The sequence below is a fragment of the Manis javanica genome, chromosome 1, assembly GCF_040802235.1.
Source record: "Manis javanica isolate MJ-LG chromosome 1, MJ_LKY, whole genome shotgun sequence".
NCBI classification, from domain to species: Eukaryota; Metazoa; Chordata; class Mammalia; order Pholidota; family Manidae; genus Manis; species Manis javanica.
Genome location: NC_133156.1, coordinates 207,645,837 through 207,669,005, shown reverse-complemented (window position 1 = coordinate 207,669,005; position 23,169 = coordinate 207,645,837). Strand labels below are relative to the sequence as shown.

Genomic DNA, 23,169 nt, shown 5'->3' with positions numbered 1-23,169 from the left:
CACTGGCTAGATGCTGAATGTATATTAAAGTGGAAAACCAGACAGTGTCTGCTCTCATTACGGTTGAGTGAGGGTGAGCGCAGATAAATAATCACAAATAAATATAACACAAAAATATTAAAAAATATAAAAATATATAAAAAGTACAACTGAGGTAAATATTATGAAACAAAGGTATATACTGCCAGAAACATGCATGTGGGCTTGTCAGGGATATTTTCCCACTGCTGCTACTTAAATATAAAAAACATAAAATTCAAACATGTGTTTTTCTTTTTTTAGAACAGCTTTATTGAGATATAACTCACGTTATATACAATTCACTCATTTAAACTGAACCTGTCAATGGTGTCTAGTATATTCACAGTTGTGCAATCATCACTACACCTTTAAGAATATTTTCATTTCCCTGTTCCCCTTAGCCATAATTCCCATCCTCACCAGTCCCTCATAACCACTAATCAACTTTCTGTCTCTATAAATTAGTGTATTCTGGACATTTCATGTAAACGTTACATGTTTACATGAAATGTACATACAAAATGTGATCTGCAACTTCTCTCACTTAGTGTAATATTTTCAAGTTCATCCATGTTGTAGCATTTATCAGTAGTTCATTTATTTTTATTACTCAATCATTTCCATTGTACCATGTATTTTTCTTAGCACAGCCATAAACAAGATGCCATTCCACTGTATTTCCATAGCCAAACAAATTTGGTTTGTCATGTTTCTAGAAAAAAATGACAGTAAGTAAATGTTGGCTGAGACTTTCAAGGGTGGCAGCCGTGTTTAGAAAGCTTCTTTTCATGAGTGACTTTATTCACTCAGCTCCCTTAGTCTATTTAGTATTCTGACTCACAAACGGATGTGATTCTATTTTGGCATTCTTTCTCTCTTTTCCTGCACTTAGCTCTTTGGTCTCTACTGACTTGTGTTAAATTATGCAAGTTACTTAAACTTTGTTTATTTAACTCCTGCATCCTCTATAAAATAAGTCCAGTCCAGTCTGCTTGTTTGTCAAAGCTGTTTGAAGACAATTTTTCATATGATGTGCATCATCAGCTCCCACAGAAGGCAAAAGGAATTTGATGTGTGGGGGTAGTCTGGGATCCAATCCAAAATTAGTGCTCATCTGGAAGAAATATGGAAGCCTGATACATGCTTGCTGGCCTTTTAGTCGTATTCACTGATTGCCTTTCCTCTAAGGAACTTTGTATCTTTATCTCATTTGTGCTTTTTCTATATAAGGTAAGAGAAGCTTAAAAAAAAAAACTGTAGTGGAAAAAGCCTTCTGACACCCTCTATTGACCAACTGTGAACCAAAGAAATTAATTGGTCTGACTTAGCTCTGTGACTTGTGGCAGGATTATCCGTAACATTCAGAATTCCGATTTTTCCCCCCTTAAGACTGTCCTCTCTAGACCCCGTCTTGGGATGTAAAATAAAATTAAAATTAAAGTTAATCATTCATCTACTTTTGCAGTGCTGGGTGCTGAGGAAGATGCAAAAAGAAAGAAAACAAATCCCTGGTTTCCAAGAGCTCACAGTCTAATGGAGAGATAAAGTGCAGTAGGTAAGGTAGAATGAGCTAAGTGCCAGGAGGAGTCAAAATGTAAACGCTCAGGGAGCAGAAAGAAGAGATTATTGCTAGATAGGGTGACAGGCATGTGGATTATGTGGGGATTATTTGAGCTGTGTCTTAGAGGATACTTAGAACTGTTAAATGTAGACATAGGATATAGTAGGTTAAAGTTTCAAATGGACTTCTTTGGGGTGGGGAAGTGCACAGCAAGTCTCAGGTGTGTGAAGGGCAGCTGTGAAAAATAAACCTGAAAAAAGTAGGATGGAGGCCTTGAATACTAGAATAGGGAATCTGTTCTTGATACTTAGGCAAAAAGCAGCCAATGAAAGTTTTGAGCAGTGTATACATCAAAACTGCAATTCAGACACTTAACCCGGCAAAAGGGTGAAGGATGGATTGGCAAGAGGAGAGGCTTCAGTCTGGGAGACCAAACAGAAGGGTTCCGAGTTGAGGCAGTGGGAATGGAAAGGAGGTGACCGCTACGTCTGGCTCTGAACTCTAGGTGTGGCGAAGGCTAGGGGTAGACACTCCGGGACAGAACTCTTGAAGAAGGGCCTGGGAGGAGTCAAAGTCAGGGACACACCGCCAAGGTGACGTCAGGTGGTCGGTTGCGGCCTCCGATTAGCTACTCTGGCCGCCAGTCCCGGGGAGGGGGCGGCGCCCTGCCCCGGCCGGCTCCCGCGGGGTGTGAGGCGGGAGCCGGCTGCGAGCCCCGGGAGTCCCGCACCAGGCACGGCCGGGACGTCGCACGCTGCTGCCGGGGGCCCGCAGCCGAGGTAGGCACGTGGGAAGGGCCCGGAGCCCAGGGACAACCCCAGCGCCTCCGATGCTCGGGATCCCCCCTTCCCGAGAGCGCGCGGTCCCGGGGGACTCGCGTGGCGGAGGATGGGGCGGCGGGCGGAGGACGGGGCCAGGAGGATGCGGCGGGCTGGCGCGGCAGGGAGCAGAACAGCACGGGGACTCGACGTCGCCGCCCTCGCTGCCCCCAGGCAGCCCCCCAGGACTGAGGTGCCGGTTGGGGGTGGCCGCCGGCGCCTCCTCGCCCGCTGGTCTCCCGTGACATTTTACTTGAAAACGTGGGGCCCGGATTTGTGGGGCGGCGCGGGCGGTCCTGGGGGACGCACGCGGCTGCCCCGGGTCCCTGCGCCGAGTGGCCCTAGCAGTTAGGGATGCTGCGCTCGGCCTCGGCGTCTTGGGAGCCCCACTGTGATCTCAGAGGCGAAACTTCTCAAAACTTTTCAAGAACCATTTTCTCCACCTCGAGTTTCTGGAATAACAAATTGCCCCTTAGGTGACCTATCGTGAAACTGCACAGTCCCTGAAGTTATTAGACTGCTTTTTAAAAGACGGAGCACAGGAGCCATAGAATTTGTTGTGGGAAACGTTTTGGATAGAGAAGTTGAACCATTTACGCTGTAAAAGCTTTTATGCTGTGCTACCAACCTGCAGGTCACTGCTTTCTTCGTGAAAATGCCGGTAGCAAGCCTCGACCGCACAGCGCTGTGTGTCCTGGGGGAACTGTGGAGTGGGGGTAGCACCGCTGTTCTGGGCACTGCCTCCGAAGGGCAGGCTTTGCCCAAGTGGGGCTAGGTGGTGGTCGGAGGTTTCTTAAACATGGCATGCCTCAGTGTGGTCAAGAAAGACTCTTCTCTGCTTTAGAAAGAAAAAAAAAAAGTACAGTTACCTGGGTCAGATAAGCTGTCCCTCAAGAGGAGACAACTAAAGAGTATGAGTGGCTACCCTGAGCTTCATCAGGGTAAGCCTAGATAGATGAATTCTCATTTCTTTTTCTTTCCCTTTTGGGATTTGGAACAGAAACAGGAAGTCAGAAATTCAGAGAAAAGAGCATTCACTCCGCAACGGTAAACAGTTTATTTTGTGTCAGTAAATATTTCCGAGTCATTGGGGTATTTGGAAAACTTAGACTTTTTCCTGCCAGCTGCAGTGAAGAAAAATTACTTTCAAATTCAAAATCAAGAGATGATGTTTATTTAGCAAGTGGTTATAGCTTCCGAAGATCTATAGTTACGTTCTATAAAATCAGAGGTAATGGAAAAGGATGGTGGATATTGTTCAAAATTGGAATCTTTAGTGAAGCTAGTGCATTAACAGGACAGTCACTTTACACTAACTGAAATTACAGAATGAAATGAGGGAACCAGGTGTCTAGACCTCAAGGAAGACCATCAACCAATCAATCTGTAGTCTTGAATTTTTTAAAAATTATAACCCTATTAATAGGGAATGCAGACATTAAATGCCAATTTAATAATATTCTTCAAGTTTCACTACTTCACTGTAAAATATGTAATTAGCATACTAAAGGAGTGAATAGGTATGTTTAACTTAGGATTTATTGTGTCATTTTTATAGCAAAGTTCTCTTTGGTAAGATATATATATGAACTTGCCATTTTTGAGAATAACAGTTACCTCTAAATTGAGTTAATGGAAATCTTGGCAGGGATAACCACATTGCATCATTAAATTTGTAAATGTTGAGCTAATATACATCCACGTAAACTTACTTTTTCTTTACTCATTTGTAAATATATGTTTTAAAAACTGAAGCATAATTCACGAACATTTTAAAGTGTATAGTTCAGTGGTTTTAGTATATTCACAAGGTCATGCAACCATCAGCACTAATTCTAGAATATTTTCATCATTCCAAAAAGAAGCCTAAAACCATTAGCAGTAAATCGTCTTGCCCTCTTTTCACAGCTGTTGACAACCACTAACCTACTTTCTGTCTCTTTGGATTTACCTATTTCATATAAATAGAATCATACAATATGTGGCCTTTTGTGTCTGGCCTTTTTCACTTGGCACTTGTATAGTGTTTTCAAGGTTCATCCATTGTTGTAGCACATATTAGTACTTTTTTCCTTTTGTGGCTGAGTAATATTCCAGTATATGGATATACCACATTTTCTTTATCTATTCATCTGATGGGCAAATGGGCTTTTTGAGTATTTGAATAATGCTACTGTGAACATTTGTGTACAGGTTTTGGTGTGGACTTATGTATTTAATTCTCTTGGGTATACAGTTAACATAGGAGTTGCTTGGTCATATGGTAACTTTATGTTAAAACTTTTGAGGAACTGTTAAAATATTTTCCAAAGCAGCTATACATTTTTTACATTCCCAACAGCAAAGTATGAGGGTTCCAATTTCTCCACATCCTCCTCAACACATGTTGTTATATGTCTTTTTTATTATAACCATCCTATTTGGTGTACAGCGGTTAATTCATGATTTTGATTTGCATTTTCCATTATAGCTAATGATGTTGAGCAGTTTTTTACGTGTTTATTGGCAATCTATGTATCTTCTTCAGAGAAAAATTCATGTAGATCCTTTGCCTACTTTTTAATTTGTTTTTGTTGACTTGTAGAAGTCCTTAATATAAGTTTCTTAATAAATATATGATGTGCAAATATTTTTTCCCATTCTGTAAGTTTTCTTCACTTTTTTGATGACATGTTTTAAGACACAAAAGTTTTTAATTTTGATTAAGTCCAGTTTATCTTTTTTTTAATTATTTATCCTTTAGATGTCAAATCTAAGAAACTAGTGCTTAATCTAAGGTCACAGAGATTTATGCCTATATTTTGTTCTAAGAGTTTTGGAGGATTGCCTCTTATATTTAGGTCTTTGAAACATTTTGAGTTAATTTTTGTGTATGGTGTTATGAAGGACTCCAGACGCGTCCTTTTGCATGTGCATATCCAGTTGCCTAGCACCATCAAAAAGACTGTTCTTTCCCCTATTGAATGGTCTTGGCACCCTTGTCAAAAATCAATTAACTATAAATGTGAGGTTTTAGTTTGGACTCTTAATTTTATTCCATTTTTGTATAATATGTCTATCTTTATTGCCATTGGGTCTTGAATACTATAGCTTTGTACTAATTTTGCAGTTGGGACATGTGAGTCTTATCTATAACTTTTCAAGATTGTTTTGGCTATTATGAATCCCTTGAATTTCTATATGAATTTTAGAATCAGCTTGTCAAGTCTGCAAAAAAAATGCAGTTGGAATTTTGATAGGGACTGCAAATGTGTATATCCATTTGCAAGTATTAGCATCTTCACACTATTAAGTCTTCCAATCCATGAACTTGGGATGTCTTCCATTTATTTAGGTCTTCTTTAATTTCTTTCAATAATGTTTTATAGTTTTCAGAGTGTAACTTTTGCATTTCTCTTGTTAAATGTACTCCTAAGTTTTTAATTATCCTAAGTATTTGATACTATTATAAATAGAATATATTTTTGGTTTCATTTTCAGATTTTTCATTCTCATTAGGAAAAACAATCGATTTTTGTGTATCAGTCTAGTTTCCTGAAACCTTAACTGAACTCTAGTTCTACTAGTTTTTTTGTAGGTTCCTTAGAATTTTCTCTGTGCAAGCAAGATCTGACATCTGAAAGTAAAGATAGTCTTAGTTCTTCCTTTTCAGTCAGGGTGCTTTTTATTTTATATTATGGCTCTGGTTAGAACCCCTAAGTACGGTGTTAAACAGAAGTGGTGAGAGCAAACATCCTTGTGTTGGTTCTGATATTCTTCATATCTGTCATTTGTCATGTAAGTATGATGTTTGCTGTGGGCTTTCACAGATGCTCTTTATCAGGTGAAGAAGTACCCTTCTGTTGCTAGTTTGTTGAATGTTTTTATTGTGAAAGGATATTGGATTTTCTTGAATTATTTTTTCAGCATGTAATGAAAAAGATCATGAGGTTTTGTCTTCTATTCTATGCAGATGGTACATTCTATTGATTGATTCTCATTTGCTGAAAAATATAAAGTCTTTATGTTATTTTTAAAACTGTAGACATTTGGCAGTAGAACATACACAAGTTATTTTAACCATAGAGCAAAAATTCACCAACACAAAATAGACACCTCTTGTTGCTTAAGATAGAAGAGTGTGCAAACATTTCTGTGCAAAGATACAAATGGTTCAAGACTTAATGTCTATTTCAGGACTGCTTTTTATTTAATAATATTTCATCCATATTTTCTTTGTCCACTCCAAAGCTAATGAGGAAAGAAACGAAGTAGCAGTGCAACTGAGAAGTTTGTGGCTGGCAAACTGCAAACTCATTAATCATTGATAGTAAATGCCAATATGGGTAATGAAAAAGGTCGTTAATAAGGTTGACCTCCTTAGAAAAGACTCAGAAAACAATGGGTGAGGCTTCTATAAAAACAATAAATGAAAAGAGAGCTATTTCTGGCCTTACAATTAGAAGTTTCCCTTAAATTATGGCTAGAATTTAGGAATATCGCTTTGAGATGGGGTGCTCTTAATAAAGTTGTAACCTTTGTAGAACATTTCTGCTTATGTTTATTTCTAAGTTATTGAGCAATAATGTCACTATTAATGTGAAAACTGGTTTAAGCCCAAAACAATATTTATGCTAGGAAAATAATCTTCTGTGGGTTTTTAGCAAAACAGTGTTTTAAAAACTGGTATAGGTTTAGGAAAGACTGTATTACACTAAATATTGGGAAAATAAACTTGGTCAATATGTGAGAGACACATACTTTTGTAAAACAAAAGGACAGAATAGTACACTTCAAGTACAGGACTATCCTGGGGTTCTGAGTTTTGCTGTCTCATACATTCCACAACTAGGGCTTGGCTCCTCCAGGAGATTCATTCCTAATGCAAATTTTACCCCATCACAACAAGGGCAATTCAGAAATACATTATCAAGCTGTTTATTAAAATGACCTGATGAAACATTAACAAACATTTAAAACAAAATTTGTGAATCCCAGAGCCAGAAACAATCAAGTAATAGTTTTTTGCACTTTAGAATTTCAAAACCAGATCCTCTGCCTCCTGGCTTCCCTCTGAAAAGTCCTTCTCTCTGGGGTTATTTTCCTTCAAAAGGAAAGTTAATGCATGGAAAACAGTGATTTCAGATTTACTCAATGTAGGTGATTCCAAATTTCATATTTATGTATCTTATCTTCCTGCACCAAATAAAAATTGTACAAACTTGTCTAGGATCCTAACACTTTGCTTAATTAAATATGCCAAAGGATTTTTGGCTTGATAGACAGGTTGGACCTGCACAAATTTAGGGATGTGTAAGTACTATAATTGTAATATAAATCTAAGCTATAATTGAAGCACTGGTATAAAGTTTCTTTAGGTTATTCTATTATGCTACCAAGTGAATCAAACTGATAATTCTGTAAACTTAAGAGTGTGGTAAAATTATAAGCTGATGTATTTAAAAAAAATCTTATGTGTTGGGCAGAGCTAAAATAGTGTCAGTACTTTGTGTTTGTATGGTGCTATTCTACTTTCCAAAGTGCTGTTAAAAACAGCAATATTTAATTTGTTTGTCACAACATACCCATGAAGGAGGATGGCTTATTATTATCTGCATCCTCCTTTTTCTGTATTGGGTAAACTGAGACATAGAAAGATTAAGTTACATAGAAAGTTTGAATAACACAGTTAGGCCTCCAATCCTGGCCTCCTGTCTGCCACTAAGTTCTTTGCATGTGCTGTATAACCAGTTCTAGAACCCACTGTAGCATTCAAACTTGTATGTGGATATCATTAGATGATAACTAGAATGTATACACTGGATGATTTAATGAGTTATCTTGAATGCTAATTGGTGTTATGCCATTTGAATGATTTCTTTTCTAGAATAAATATGGCAGAGCTTCCTGAGACAGAAGGACCAATAGATTGGAAAGAACGATGCATAGCTCTGGAGACCCAGCTCATGAAATTTAGAGTGCAAGCAAGCAAGATAAGAGAGCTCTTAGCAGAGAAGGTAAGATTTTCTCCCTAACCTTTGTCATCAGCTATTTGGCGCATATTTCATTTATATTAACCAGTCTCAGTACTTCTGGGGGTAAACATTTAGAAAATAATGAATATAATTTATCTTTTTGTCAGGGCTTTGAAGCTTTATTTGGCATATTCTTTTGCCGAGTTTAGAATGAATTAAAATTAGGACACCATTTCTTTGCAAGTACTAGTGGAATATTTAAGAATTGTGCATATTTTATGAATGTGGAGTTCAGTCATTCCAGAGAGAAAAGCTATAATTTGTTTTATTTTACTAGAGGAGTATGACAGCATCCTAATCTACTAAATGTTTGGGAAAGTCAAGTTTAAAGTTATTATAGAAGAACATTCCCTATTGATAGTAAAATGTGCTTATACTGTGTTTGAAAGTATACACCTATTTAGGAATTTGTATTGACTATCACTAAATTATCATCTGGGCTAGAATTAAGTTTAATATAATTACAGGCTTCTTTTAATAGTTCTAATCATGTGATTAAAATTTCATTTATGTCATAGGAATGTTTGGCATATGTTAAAACCCACAGATTAATTCATTAATTTGTTCATTTATTTAACACATATTCATTGAGGGCTGATTTTGTGCCATTAACTGTTCTTAATGCTACAGTTACATCTGTGAACAAGAAAACTCATGTTCCTATTCCACAGAACATGGATTCTAGACATGCACTGTCCAATAACGGCCGCCTCTAGCCACAGGTGGCTACTGAGTACTTGAAATGAGGTTAGTACAAATTAAGATGTGTAAAATACACACCAGATTTCACAGATTTACTATGAAAAAAGAATCTCAGCAAATGATTTCATGTTAAAATAATAACTTTTTGGATATTGGATAAAATAGAAAATATTCAAATTAATTTTACCTATTTCTTTTTACTATTTTAATATGGATACTAGAAATTTAAAATTACATATGCAACTCATTGTATTTCTATTGGACAGTGCTGTCTGAATGGATGGATAAATGATGTTAATGGTCATTCATAACTGATTGGAAGAACTTAGAGGTGGCTTCTTAAACTCTAGTAGTATGGAGACTAGTACATGTGTCACATCTCCAAAAATATATCTTAAATCTTCCTTCTGTTGCTAATGATGAATCTCTGAGCACAGAAATATTCAAAAAACTCTAGTAAAACATTTCAGTTTAAACTTTCATATTTATATATATTATCTTAAATGTTTGTGCTTTAACATCTTTTAGGTGGAAAGATTACAGGGTTCTATTCACTTTGGTCAGCGGATGACCCAGTAATAGGCTCTGTGGAATAAACCCCAAAGCAATTTGTTTTATTTATTACTATTAGAGTGGAAATTATCATACAAAAAAAAAAACAATCCCAACTTGAATATCTGCAAGTTGGGGAAGCTTATCCTAACTCAAAGGTAGTGACTCATGCTTTGTCTTTTGCTCCTCTCTCTATAAAAACCATTTCCAGGTTGCACTCTGATTTATCTAGTATTTTCCACAGTCTCAACCACCCCATACATGATGATTACATACAAATTACATTGTCGTTTCTAAACCTCACTGACACTGTCCAGGTGTTGCCTCAGCCTCTCAGCAGTTGGCCCACTATTGATCACAGCCTCTTTCTCAAAATTTTCTTGGCTCCCTTGACTTCTATACTCTCTTTATGGACTAAATAGATTTATGCTAATCTGAGTTCCAATTAATTGACCTTTAAATTCTAAACTTTATGGCAAGATTTGTTTTACTATTTTGAAGGCATGTTGCAACAAATTTCTTTATGAGTGCTCGTTTAAAATTTTTTTTAAGTATTTTCTCTTCAGTAAAATTATAGTTTTTTGCTTATTAATTCATGTTATTAGACTTTATTTTTTCTTTGCCAGTGAATTAATATTGAGAGGAATATTATTTCAAAATAGCTGTTTTACTTGTTTCTTTTTCTTCTTTATAATTTTTTTTTTTGGTTTTTATTTTGTATCTGTGACTTAAATTCTTTGACAGATCTAAGAGATGGAATTATTCAGATGTGTTTTATGCAGTGGAAAGTGGATAAGTATGCCAAGTTACTCATGGTTTCCCAGTAAATATATTCAACACCAAAATAGGGATAAAGCTTTTCACAGTATTTTCTGTTATATTCCATTATGAAATATTTTCCTCTGGATTAAAAATTATTTTGGTACCTACCTATGTTTCAATAAAAATACCAAATAATTATTTATTATTTGCTAAGCACTTTATAGATATGATTTATTCCTTTTTTAATTAAAAAAATTTTATATTGAGATACATACAATAAAATGCACAAATCTCAGTGTATAGCTTGATGTGTATATTCATGTAACCATCACCCAGATCAAGATATCATTTATTCAATTCTTATAACAGCCTATGAAGTAATAAATTTCATTGTACCCATTTTATATGTGCCAGGCAATTCTCTAAGTACTTTATATGTATTAACTTTTTAACCACTGTAACAACACTATGAGGTAGATAGTAATAATATCCTTATTTACATAGGAGAAAACTTAGGCACATAAAAGCTATTTAACTTGCCTGAGTTTGTGCCAAAAAGTAAGTGTTGGAGCCAGGCTTTCTGTTTTTAGAGCCTGAATGCTCTCTAACCTAGTTTTATTACCACATTCCTTGCTTTCTATGATATGTTTACCTACTCATCTATTGTCTTCTATTCAGCTATGCAACATATAAATCCATCTCTGCTTGGATACAGGTATCTGTGCATGTTGGATTGTGTATGTATGCAATAATACAGTTTATATAACATTACCTATTTTTCAAAGCAAACCCTATTGCATTGCTTCGGAAGCCAACTTGAGTCAAATATTGCATTCCAGAAGCCAGTCTAGAAACCTTTGGTTTTGGGTTAGGACCAGTCTGCCCCAAGGCTGCTCCCTAATAGTTCTGCAGACCTTCCCCCCAAATAGATGCAGGCCCAAAATTGAAGATTCTTGAGAGAATACTAATTTGATTCTTTAGTTCCTTGCCAGGAATTCTGGCCAACTTTCTTTCCTGCAACAGTTCTGGTTCTTAGTTCTGTTTTATTGGCACTGGCTGTTGGCAGCTAATACCAGGTGCCAACTGTGGATCTTAAGCCTTTACTACAACCATTACCTAGTTTAAAACTCAGAGTAACCGTCTGAGATAACTATTATTAGTCCCAATCTAAAGATGTTGACATTAAGACTGAGAGCATTTGAGTCATATGCCCAACATCACACAGCTAACAAATAGCAGAGCTGGCATTAAACCTTAGATTTTTCATATTTTTTTGTGATGTAGCTAATAGAGTGTCTAGCTCATGGAAGTTACTCATTATTTTCCTATATCTTTCTAAATGGACCCATTGGTTAAGTGTACAAGGAGATGACTTAAATGGAACTACTGATAAACAGGAGACATCTTTCTGAAATTTTTTAAGGAAAAATATGTGAGGTGATCTCAGAGTGTTTTTATAATTAAAGATGGATTTCAATAACATGTACTTAATATTTTTTGGAGATGAAGTACGAGAATACACAGGATTTTTTTAAGAGAACTATTTTTGCACCTATTTTTTTTTTTCTATCACAATTTCCAAGTAACTTAGAGTATTGAAGCTTGTGAAGAAAAAGGCCTTATTGAAGTCTTGGGCAAATACTGCTCTAAGTGGGAGAGGTCTTTAGAGGAATTTAAGGAATGGTGTTGGAAATATCTCTAGTATGCCAAATATAAACTCTTCAGGGAAGCTGAGATTTAAGTAGTTTTTCTACTTTACACTATTTCTAGTTAGTTTTCTGAGTCACAGAGGGAAAGGGAAAGTTTCTTGTAAAGTTGAAGTGATTGTTGTTTCCTATGGGTTAGATTTTCAATGTTAAAGAAAGGATGAAGAATTTCCCCCCTTGGGCATCAGCATGGCCCACATAAACTAATACTGCCTTTATGTTGTAACAGCACTATAGTCTGGGATTTCTGGCCACTTGTGCTTCCTATTGTGACTATGATTCCCCTGAGGTGGTCTAGTATTCTCTCATAGAAATAAGGAGTCCCTGGACAGCTTAATGCTTACTTTCATATAAACAGCTAGCACAACCCCATGATTACCCTATTTAAATTACACCTCCCCTCAGTCACTCCATTGCCTCGCTTAATACTTCATAGTGCCTAATGGAAATTATACCTATACTGACAACGAGACTTTGCATGCCAATTTAAATGTCATTTTTAGGGCCACTGACTGAGGATATTCTTTATTATAACAAAATAAATAAAAATGGCAATAGAGTCTTTCATGGGTTCTATGGGGAAAAATCATGAAGAGAGGTACTTGGTGGGGAACTCCTGTCCATGCCAGTGAGTGTGAAGGTTCTGAAGTATTCTGCTTAAAGTAACCAATCTATTAAGCAAGTTTATTTGTGTGCAATACTTGGAACAGTGAGGGTTTTTTAAAATTAAGGTACCATTGATATACAATCTTATCATGGTTTCACATGAGCAACATTGTGGTTTCAACATTCACCTGTATTATCAAGTCACCCCGCACCCCATTGCAGTCACTATGTATCAGCATAGTAAGATGCTATAGAGTCACTACTTGTGTTCTCCGTGCTATACTGCCTTTCCCGTGACCTACCTATATTGTGAGGAACACGGAGTATTAACTGTGGTGGTGTTATGATCCAAGATCAGTCACAGACTTCCTTCTGCTCACTCTGGCACCAGAGAGCTCTTTTGTAGGAGTAAATCAAAGCCCTAGGTTTAGAATTTGCTACTTCATTTTGTTATTGTTTAAGTGGTCTGTTCATAAATACTTATTTTTGCCCAAATCCTGATGTGGAGCAGCAGATTATTTCAAGTTTCTTTTCGTGACTTAGTATGGATTGGTTGTGAAATTAACCCAAGCTTTACATTATAGTTTATATGTGAAAGTGAACACTTGCATGAATATTTCCTGCATTGCTTTTTTTCTTTATATTTTGCAGTTATTTTTCAGCTTGAATGATTATAAAAACAATCACTCAAAGTACTACCTTTCCTACTACCCTTATGTTTACACTGATTTTAAAGTGTTCTAAACTTTATTGGATATATTTAATGTACATTTACATCTATGCAATGTGAAGTGCTCAGTATTTATGATCTGTAATATAGAATGTGAAAATGTAGTGATTTTCTCTTAAAGTTTATCTTTACTTTTAAATAATTTTTTGGAATTGAAAGTTTCATCCATTGATTCATTTGTTCTTCCATTCATTTATTCAACAAACATATATTGAATTTCTGTTACGTGGTATTTAATACTCCTTCCTGAAGCATTGTTACCTAAATAAATAATACAATCAAAATCTAGGGAGAGACTGCTTAGTTTATTTCCTATCCAGTGGTAGAATTCTGTTAGAATCTCCAATTCCAAATTTAGCCACTATTGGTTATACCTCTATTGCTGTATTTCTTTCTATGATGGGTTCATGAGAACATGCAACTAAAAATTGTTGCATAAGATTCCTAAACTGATAGCAATCAGATAATAAAAAGAAATGAAAGTCAAACTGTCACTGTTTGCAGATGACATGATATTGTACATAAAAAACCCTAAAGAATCCACCCCAAAACTACTAGAACTAATAACTGAATTCAGCAAAGTTGCAGGATACAAAATTAATACTCAGAAATCTGTTGCATTCCTATATACTAATTATAAACTAGCAGAAAGAGAAATCAGGAAAACAATTCCATTCACAATTGCAGCAAAAAGAATAAAACACCTAGGAATAAATCTAGCCAAGCAGGTGAAAGACCTATACCCTGAAAACTACAAGACCCTCTTGGGAGAAATTAAAGATGACACCAATAAATGGAAATCTATCACATGCTCTTGGATAGGAAGAATTAATATTGTCAAAATGGCCATCCTGCCTAAAGCAATCTACAAATTCAATGCAATCCCTATCAAAATACCAACAGCATTCTTGAACAAACTAGAACAAACAGTTCTAAAATTCATATGGAACCACAAAAGGCCCCAAATAACCAAAGCAATCCTGAGAAGGAAGAATAGAGCTGGGAGGGATTATGCTCCCCAACTTCAAGCTCTACTACAAAGCTGCAGTAATCAAGACAATTTGGTACTGGCACAACAACAGACCCATAGATCAGTGGAACTGAATAGAAAACCCAGATACAAACCCACACACATATGGCCAATTACTATATGATAAAAGAGCCATGGATATACAATGGGGAAATGACAGCCTCTCAAACAACTGGTGTTGGCAAAACTGGACAGCTACATGCAAGAGAATGAAACTGGATTATTGTCTGACTCCATCGCAAAAGTAAACTTGAAATGGATCAAAGACTTGACTGTAAGCCATGTAACTCTTAGAAGAAAACATAGGCAAAAATCTCTTGAATATAAACATGAGCAACTTTTTCCTGAACACATCTCCTTGGGCAAGAGAAACAAAACCAAAAATGAACAAATGGGACTACATCAAACTAAAAAGCTTCTGTACAGCAAAGGACACCATCAGCAGAACAAAAAGGCATCCTACAGTTTGGGAGAATATATTCATAAATGACATATTCAATAAGGGATTGACATCCAAAATATAAAAAGAGCTCACACACGTCAACACCCAAAAAGCAAATAACCCAATTAAAAAATGAATGATATGAACAGACAATTCTCCAAAGAAGAAATTCATATGGCCAAAAGGCACATGAAAAGATGCCCCGTATTGCTAACTATCAGGGAAATGCAAATTAAAACCACAGTGAGATACCACCTCACACCAGTTAGTATGGCCAGCATTGAAAAGACTAAGAAAAACAAATGCTGGCAAGAATGCGGAGAAAGGGGAACCTCCTACACTGTTTATGGGCATGTAAATTAGTTCAACCATTGTGGAAAGCAATATGGAGTTTCCTCAAAAAACTAAAAATAGAAAAACCATTTGTCCCAAGAATTCCACTCCTAGGAATTTACCTGAAAAAAACAAGATCCCTGATTCAAAAAGACATATGCACCCCCATGTTTATCACAGCACTATTTACAATAGCCAAGATACAGAAGCAACCTAAGTGTCCATCAGTAGATGAATGGATAAAGAAGATGTGGTACATATACACAATGGAATATTATTCAGCCATAAGAAGAAAACAAATCCTACAATTTGCAACAGCATGGATGGAGCTAGATAGTATTATGCTCAGTGAATAAGCCAGGTGGAGAAAAACAAGTACCAAATGATTTTCCTCATTTGTGGAGTATAATAACAAAGCAAAACTGAAGGAATGAAACAGCAGCAGACTCAAAGACTCCAAGAAGGGACTAGCGATTACTAAAGGGAAGGGCTTGGGGAGGATGGGTAGGGAGGGAGGGAGAAGGGGATTAAGAGGCATTATGATTAGCATATATAATGTAGGCAGTATAGCACAAAGACAAGTAGTGACTGTATAGCATCTTACTACGCTGATGGACAGTGATTGCAATGGGGTGTGGGAGGAGACTTAATACCGATGAATGTAGTAACCACAGCGTTACTCATGTGAAACCTTCATAAGATTGTATATCAATGATACCTTAATAAAAAAAAAAGATTCCTAGGCTGAAAGAATAGCAAACGAGGGACAGAAATAAAGACAAATGATTTCTAGCTAAGAATACTGTGGTTTCATGTATTTGGGACTGATTTTCATATGGTTTTGTATAACTATACACTGTGTGTGGGGATTATAAAAGCTGTGGTTCGACAAAAAGAGCACCAGGAAATCAGAACACGAAGACTCAAAAATACCAGTTGTGTCACTCTCTGGGTGCATAAGCCTTATATCCTCACCAGCATTTGGTGGTGTTGTGTCCTGGATTTTGGCCCATAGGTATATGCCATTTTTTTTTCACTAGCAAAATTTTACAGATTAGCAACCTGTTTGTGGATTTCCTGTTTTTCCTGGCAACCTCAACAATATTAAAAATTGAGGCTAAGGCTCCACAAGTGCAAACATTCCCTTGAAAACATAATATAGTTACATTGTAGGGGTTTCAATTGTCAGCATATTGCCAATAGTGGAAGAATGTCATGTTGTCATGTGCCTGCCAGTTAGTTTTTTGGTGTAAGGAATATCTTAGACAGGAGGTACAATACTGTCCAACAGCTTCTGTGTAGTGCCAGAATCCATAACAACTCAATAAAATGCTTTTTTTTCCATTTTTGTCTTTTTAATTGAGGTGTTGATATACAGTATTATATTCATTTCAGGTATACATGATTCAACAGTTATATACATTATGAAATGTTTACCATGATAAGTATAGTTACCAGCTGTCACCATATACAGATATTATAGTATTATTGGCTATCTTCTCTATGCCATAATTTTCATCCCTGTGACTGATTTATTTTGTAATCAGAAGTCTAAAACTCTACGCCTTCACCTATTCTGTTCCCATCCCACCCCACTCACCTATGGCAACTACCAGACTGTTCTCTGTGTTCATAACTCTATTTTTCTTTTGTTTCATCACTTGTATTTTTTTTAGATTCCACACTATAATTGAAATGATATGGAATTTTTCTTTCTCTGTCTCACTTATTTCACTTAGCATAATACCCTGTAGGTCCATCCACATTGTTGCAATTGGCAATGTTTCCCTTTTTAATGGCTTAGTAATATTCCATTGCATATATGTACCACATCTTCATTATCCATACATATACTGATGGACACAGGTTGCTTCCATATCTTGGCTATTATAAGTAATGCTACCATAAACATAAGGTTGCACATATCTTTTTGAATTAGTGTTTTCTTCATGAAAATTCCCACAAGTGGAATTACTAGATCATGTGGTATTTCTATTTCTAATTGAGGAAATTTCATTACTGTTTTCCATAGTTTCTGTGCCAAATTACAGTTATACCAATAGTTAATGAGGGTTCCCTTTTCTCACTAATACTCATCAACTCTTATCTTTTTGATACTAGTCATTCTGACTTGTGATATCTCATTTATATTTCATTTTTTGTATTAAAGTATTGTTGATATACAATCTTTTGTCACAGTGGTTCAGCAGTTACCCATATTATTAGCTCCTTATCGCCTCTGTTGCCATCACTGTCTATCAATGTGGTAAGACGTTACAGAACCATTAACTGTACTCTGTGCTGTATTACTGTCCCCATGACCAGCCTATATTGTGATTGTGAATACTCAATAAATGCTTTAGACAACAACACTTGCTTATTAAATGTTTGAAATATTTTCACAAAAATTAAAGGTGATATTAGGTTCAGAGAATGCACTTGATTACATATCCAAATATTGAAAATTTCTTCCTGCAATAAATTGCCTTTAAAGAAATGCTTCTGTGTGGATAGGCAGTTATATTGCCATATATGGTGACAATGGAATGTTTTACAGTTTTGTTATCCAATGGAAATATGTTACACAAATGTAATTTTAAATTTTCTAATAAACATGTTAATAAAATGAAAAAGAAACAGGTGAAATTAATTTTAGTATATTTTATTTAATGCAGCTTATCCAAAATATCATTTCCATGTGAGTCATTATTTAAAAAGTACCGATATTTACACTTTTTGTCCTAGACTTTCAAACAATGTATGTACAAATGAATGGAGTGTGTATTTTACACTTATACCACATCTCAATTCACATTTCAAGTGCTTTTGGACAGCACAGTTCTATTATTTCCCTCAGTCATTTTCTGAACCATTTGGAGGCAAGAAAACCAGTGTGTCTTTAAAATAATGTACAGATGGCATGAGCCAGTACACACCATATGTCATTACTATCATCTTTCCAGGAGTCAACCCATTAAAGGTAATAGTCATACCTGAACAGTAGCCTTCTACTACTTGCTGAGGGTTATTAGACATTGTCTCTTGAGCAAGATATGCAACCGGGTTTGTATTAAATACATCTCTTCCTTGAGAATCATCTGCATTTCTGCATAATAACTCCTGCATATTTCAGGCCTGCTGCCAGCTGCATATCTAGGTAACTTCCAAATCACACTTTGATCTGCACACTTTTCAGGCTCTATACATAAGGGAATTCCTCTTTCCAGATCATGTGGCACATATTCAAGGTCACCAGATGATAGTGTGGCCTAGATAAAAGGGTTTTGATGGAGTTACTAAATCAAACAGAAGACACTTCAGTAATTTTCAAACAGAAAATGTAGTGGGACATACAAGAAAGAACCAGTTGTAGTTGTACTTTTCAGAGACCTAGTTAAGTTTACTTCATCTGTATCCATGAACTATTCTTTTTAGTACTGTGGGGCTCTGCTTTGTCACAGGGTTTGGTCCAAGCCTCTTCCGGTACAGCCCACTAAGGCTCATGGTTGGATTCTCCGAGGATGCAGTAAATATGGATACTTTTATTAAGATTCAAATTTTGCACTTCTGAAATGTTTAAGAAATATTTTGTTAGGTGGGCGTAGGTGATGGTGCTCATGGTCTTGAGTCTCACTCGTGTCGAATGTTAATTTGCCTAAACATAGTTACCAAAGCATGGTAGATGCTTCTGAACTGCGTACCCTTAAAAATTGACTCTCATGGTGGAAACAATCACTCGGGCGTTGAGAACAGTGCGCGCGGGTCAAAAGTAGCCTCCAGATGGGTCACGGTCCCCAGCACGCACCCTCCCCGATTGACCCCCGGGTGGGGCCGGGCCCGGCGTGTGGTCCGTGGGGGTGGAGCCCGGGGTGCTGTGAGGTCTGCAGAACACTGACCTTCTGGACTTCCGGAATAGCAGCCAACCATAAAATGGAAAATAGCACAGACTGAGCTCTGGACTCTAGTGAGTCTAGCCAGCTCCACATAGATGGCGCTAGTGTTGACCATACATCCGCACTCCGGGAAAAAAGAATCTGAAGTTGAATTTTACTTTATGATGTTTTTTCCTTTCAAAAGAGAAACATGAATTTTTACATTTTCTCTGTTTTTTTCTCACTTTGCAGATGCAACAGCTTGAGAGCCAGGTTATTGATGCTGAACGTCAAGCAGAAAAAGCTTTTCAACAGGTAGGGTATAATTTTAGTAAAAAATTTTTTTCTGCCTTAACCAGTATAAACATTCTTTTGCCCAAATGATCCTCAAAATAGTCTTCTGCGGCCCTCTACGTCTTAATCATTTTGACTGTTCATGAGCAGGAGCCATAGACAAGATGGAGAATCTATCTTTATTTTGCTTCTTAAATTTTTAAAGGATAAAAATGCTTCCATTAGGAACTTTATTTTCTGAGAAAATTAAGTATAACTCTTATGTTAATCCTAACCATAATGAGTTTTTATACATAAATATATTCATAGCAGATTTATTTATAGTAATAAAGAGTTGGAAATGCTATCAATGCCATATTATAGGAAATGTGTAAGTGAACTATGTCCACTCCATGAAATGTTGAACAACTATTAACAATAACTATTTTAAAGGATATATCCTAATGTGGAATTAGGAAAAATATATTTATATATTTATATATAGGAAATATATGCATGTATCAGTAAAAACATATACAAAATCTTATACTTCATATGTTAATAGATACGGGGGAGAAAAGTCAAACTTTTGATAAATCATTGATCCCTTCCCAGGCCTTTCAGCAGTGAAATGAGTGGTTTGGATCATCCCACCAGATTTAAAGTTTGTCTAATGATCCTAAATCCATACCCTCACATTTTATGAAAAGATCTCTGTCACAATAGCCAAGAAATGGAAGCAACCTAAATGTCCATCAGTAGATGAATGAATAAAGAAGATGTGGTACATATACACAATGGAATTTTATTCAGCCATAAGAAGAAAACAAATCCTACCATTTGCAACAACATGGATGGAGCTAGAGAGTATTATGCTCAGTGAAAGAAGCCAGGCAGAGAAAGACAGGTACCAAATGATTTCACTCATATGTGGAGTATAAGAGCAAAGAAAAACTGAAGGAACAAAACAGGAGCAGAATCACAGAACCCACAAATGGACTAACAGTTACCAAAGGGAAAGGGACTGTGGAGGATGGGTGGGAAGGGAGGGTAAGGGCGGGAAAAAGAAAGGGGACATTACAATTAGCATGTATGATGTGGGTGGGGCGGTACGGGGCAGGCTCTACAACACAAAGAAGACAAGTAGTGATTTTACAGCATCTTACTACGCTGATGAACAGTGACTGTGAAGGGGGGAGCCTAGTAGGGGGGGATTTGGTGAAGGGGGGAGCCTAGTAAACATAATGTTCTTCATGGAATTGTAGATTAATGACACCAAAATAAAAATAAAATAAAATAAAAATTCAAAGTATTTTTTAAAATAGATTCTAGAAATGCTAAACCAGAGGCACTGAACATTTTCTAAGTGTTAAACTAATTTATGCTCCTACCAACAACAAATGTTAAGTGCAAATAGTACCAATTGTGGACAGGGAACTGTTTTGTGGACCTAGCAGACTATGAACATTTTCATTGTGAAAGTGAAGAGTGAATGAGTATGAACAAAAAGAATCATTTCATGGATTTCTCTAATATAAGGCTGATTATTTACCATACAAAAGATTTAGAATAGAGTAGATTGAGATAGATTGAATTTTACTGTGTAGTATTACAGAAACAGTAATGCAGTAAGCAAAACACTCTTCAGGACAGAAAGCAGTTTGGCTGTTATCTTACATACTTAACTTTGAATGCTAGATCAGCTTAGTAAGTTAATTTTTATAAATGCATTAACTAAGCTTCAGCTTCTCAAAATACACATATTTGAAAAAGCCCAGCCATCAACTAAGGAAAACAAAGATGAGTGTGTTATCCTAAGAGTAAGATTATTCACTCGGAATGTGGTCTATCAATTTTGAGATTATGGTTAATATAAATTACACCAGCATGCTATATGTGAGACTATAATTTAGGCTACCTATTGTCTTTAACCTACAAAAATAAAAATTTCAGCCACAAAAAAAAAAAAGATGTCTGTCAGATTCAGTCAGGAATTTCAAAATTATTATCTCTTCTAAGAAATGTATATTAAAGCCCTTAAACTTGCTCCAAGTCCATCTTGTTTCCTTCAGTTTGAGTACTACCAAATCTTGTTTTCACCTAAAAGATTTAATTATACACAGTAGATTGTTTTAGTGGTCTAACAAATTTCTAAATAAACCCAATCTAACCTAATGCCTTATTTTCTTAAATTAATAATATGTGAGAATATTTTTTAAAACATTATTATGCCAAATTTCAACCACTGCAAGGGTAGAGAAATTAGTGCAGTGGGCCCCCATCACTAGCTTCAACAATTAGTCAACTCATGGATAGTCTACATCTCCATCCACTTTTTCCCATCCCACCTCCACGGGGGGTTATTTTGAAACAAACCCCGTATCATATAATGTTTTCACCCATGACTATTTAAGGAACTAATCCAAAAACAAAGACTTAGAAGTCATAAGTATAGTAACATCACCATACCAAAAACAAATCATTGATAATTGTTTAAATCTTCAAATTTAGGTATAGGTACAAGTTTTCGTAACAATGGTAAAGATCTATGCTGTTTTTGGTTTTTTGTATTTGTTAGCTGATAGGACCAAATAGTATTATCTTCCTTGTATCTATAAAAAAGCCAATAGGTAATAGTAAAGGCATAAAAGATCACTTTATTCTATGAAAGACTTATATTTATGTCACTCTTTGTCATTCTATTCCAACATCTTTGTTATTTTTTCTGTTGTGGGCCCTATGTTAATGCCCCTTCTTAGCCCCACACCTTGCAGCACACATTGGTCAGTTTCCCTGCCTCTGACTTTCCTGCCTCCCTCGGAGTCTTTCCCTTTCTGACTTTGGCCATTCCTGGGGGCATCTTTCTTTACCTCTATACCCAGGGCTTTCTCTGTATGTCTCTCTGCCCATTCTTCGTAATCTTTCCCTTCCCTTTCTTTCTCTGTTTTAATTGTTCATACTATAGGAACAAAAGAAAAAATTTGAGGATGGTTTTGTTTTGCCTTTTCTTAAATTAAAATTCTTAATTCATGTAAGTGACAAATTTTTTCAGCTCTGAAAATTAAACTAAATTAAGGATTTTGATTTTCATATTCAGGGTTTTTTTCCTCTGCTTCACTGGATATTAATGGAACAACAACAAAAAAAATCTTCATTCCCAATTCAGGGGAAGCGAATCATGGCAGTTTGTAGCTACTGGGGTCCAACTGCTGATCTTGATAAATTAACAAGAACAATTCCTTATTTGAACTTGTCCTTTGAGGATATCAGGTGTACAGTTACTTAATTCTGTGTGCTACATTTTAAAGTAAAATGGTACCATGATTACTTATTTTGGACATAGTGCCTTAAATCAAGCCCTGCCTCCCCTGAAAAGAGTGAGAATGGCCAACCTTCCAAAGTTTCCACATAACTTAGCAAAATTGGTAGCTATTTCTTTTTGTCACAACACTTCACATTAACTTAGTGCCTATTTTGTCAGGTTCAGAAGGAATTTTTTTCTTTACATACTTCATAATAAATCTAAAAGTTAACAGGAAATATAAAACAGCAGATGAATTCTCATACTCTGATTTTATCACCTTTTTTTGGCCTTCACAAGACTAAGTAAATGTTACTAACTTAGAATAACTGAATCCTTTGCTATCTTTAACAGTTTCCATGGGACTGTAGACTATCTGCTGTTTATGTTGCTTAAATTCAGCTTGTCCTTTGTCACTGAGCCATATCCTAAGACTTAAACTGTGT

General features: G+C 36.1%; 2 protein-coding genes across 8 annotated transcripts in view; one reads left to right on the top strand and one right to left on the bottom strand.

Moving 5' to 3' along the window:
• Positions 1–2,249: 2,249 nt before the first annotated feature.
• Positions 2,250–23,169, top strand: part of PLEKHH2 (pleckstrin homology, MyTH4 and FERM domain containing H2) — a 92,798-nt gene continuing 71,878 nt past the window's right edge. For 3 of the 7 annotated variants that reach the window (XR_012121576.1, XR_012121574.1, XR_012121579.1), the window contains exons 1-3: positions 2,379–3,447; positions 8,267–8,396; positions 19,402–19,464. Coding sequence is in view for 2 of the 7 variants with exons in the window: in XM_073213798.1 (XP_073069899.1) it covers positions 3,356–3,447; positions 8,267–8,396; positions 19,402–19,464 (285 nt within the window). In the remaining 5 variants the exon portion in view is untranslated. The other 4 variants (XR_012121573.1, XR_012121575.1, XM_073213807.1 and 1 more) reach the window with 3 other exon arrangements.
• C1GALT1C1L (C1GALT1 specific chaperone 1 like) lies at positions 15,825–18,781 on the bottom strand. The gene is given in 5 exon segments (XM_036990803.2): positions 15,825–18,382; positions 18,384–18,432; positions 18,434–18,535; positions 18,537–18,667; positions 18,716–18,781. Coding segments are annotated over 5 exon segments (600 nt in total). The 3' UTR covers positions 15,825–18,130.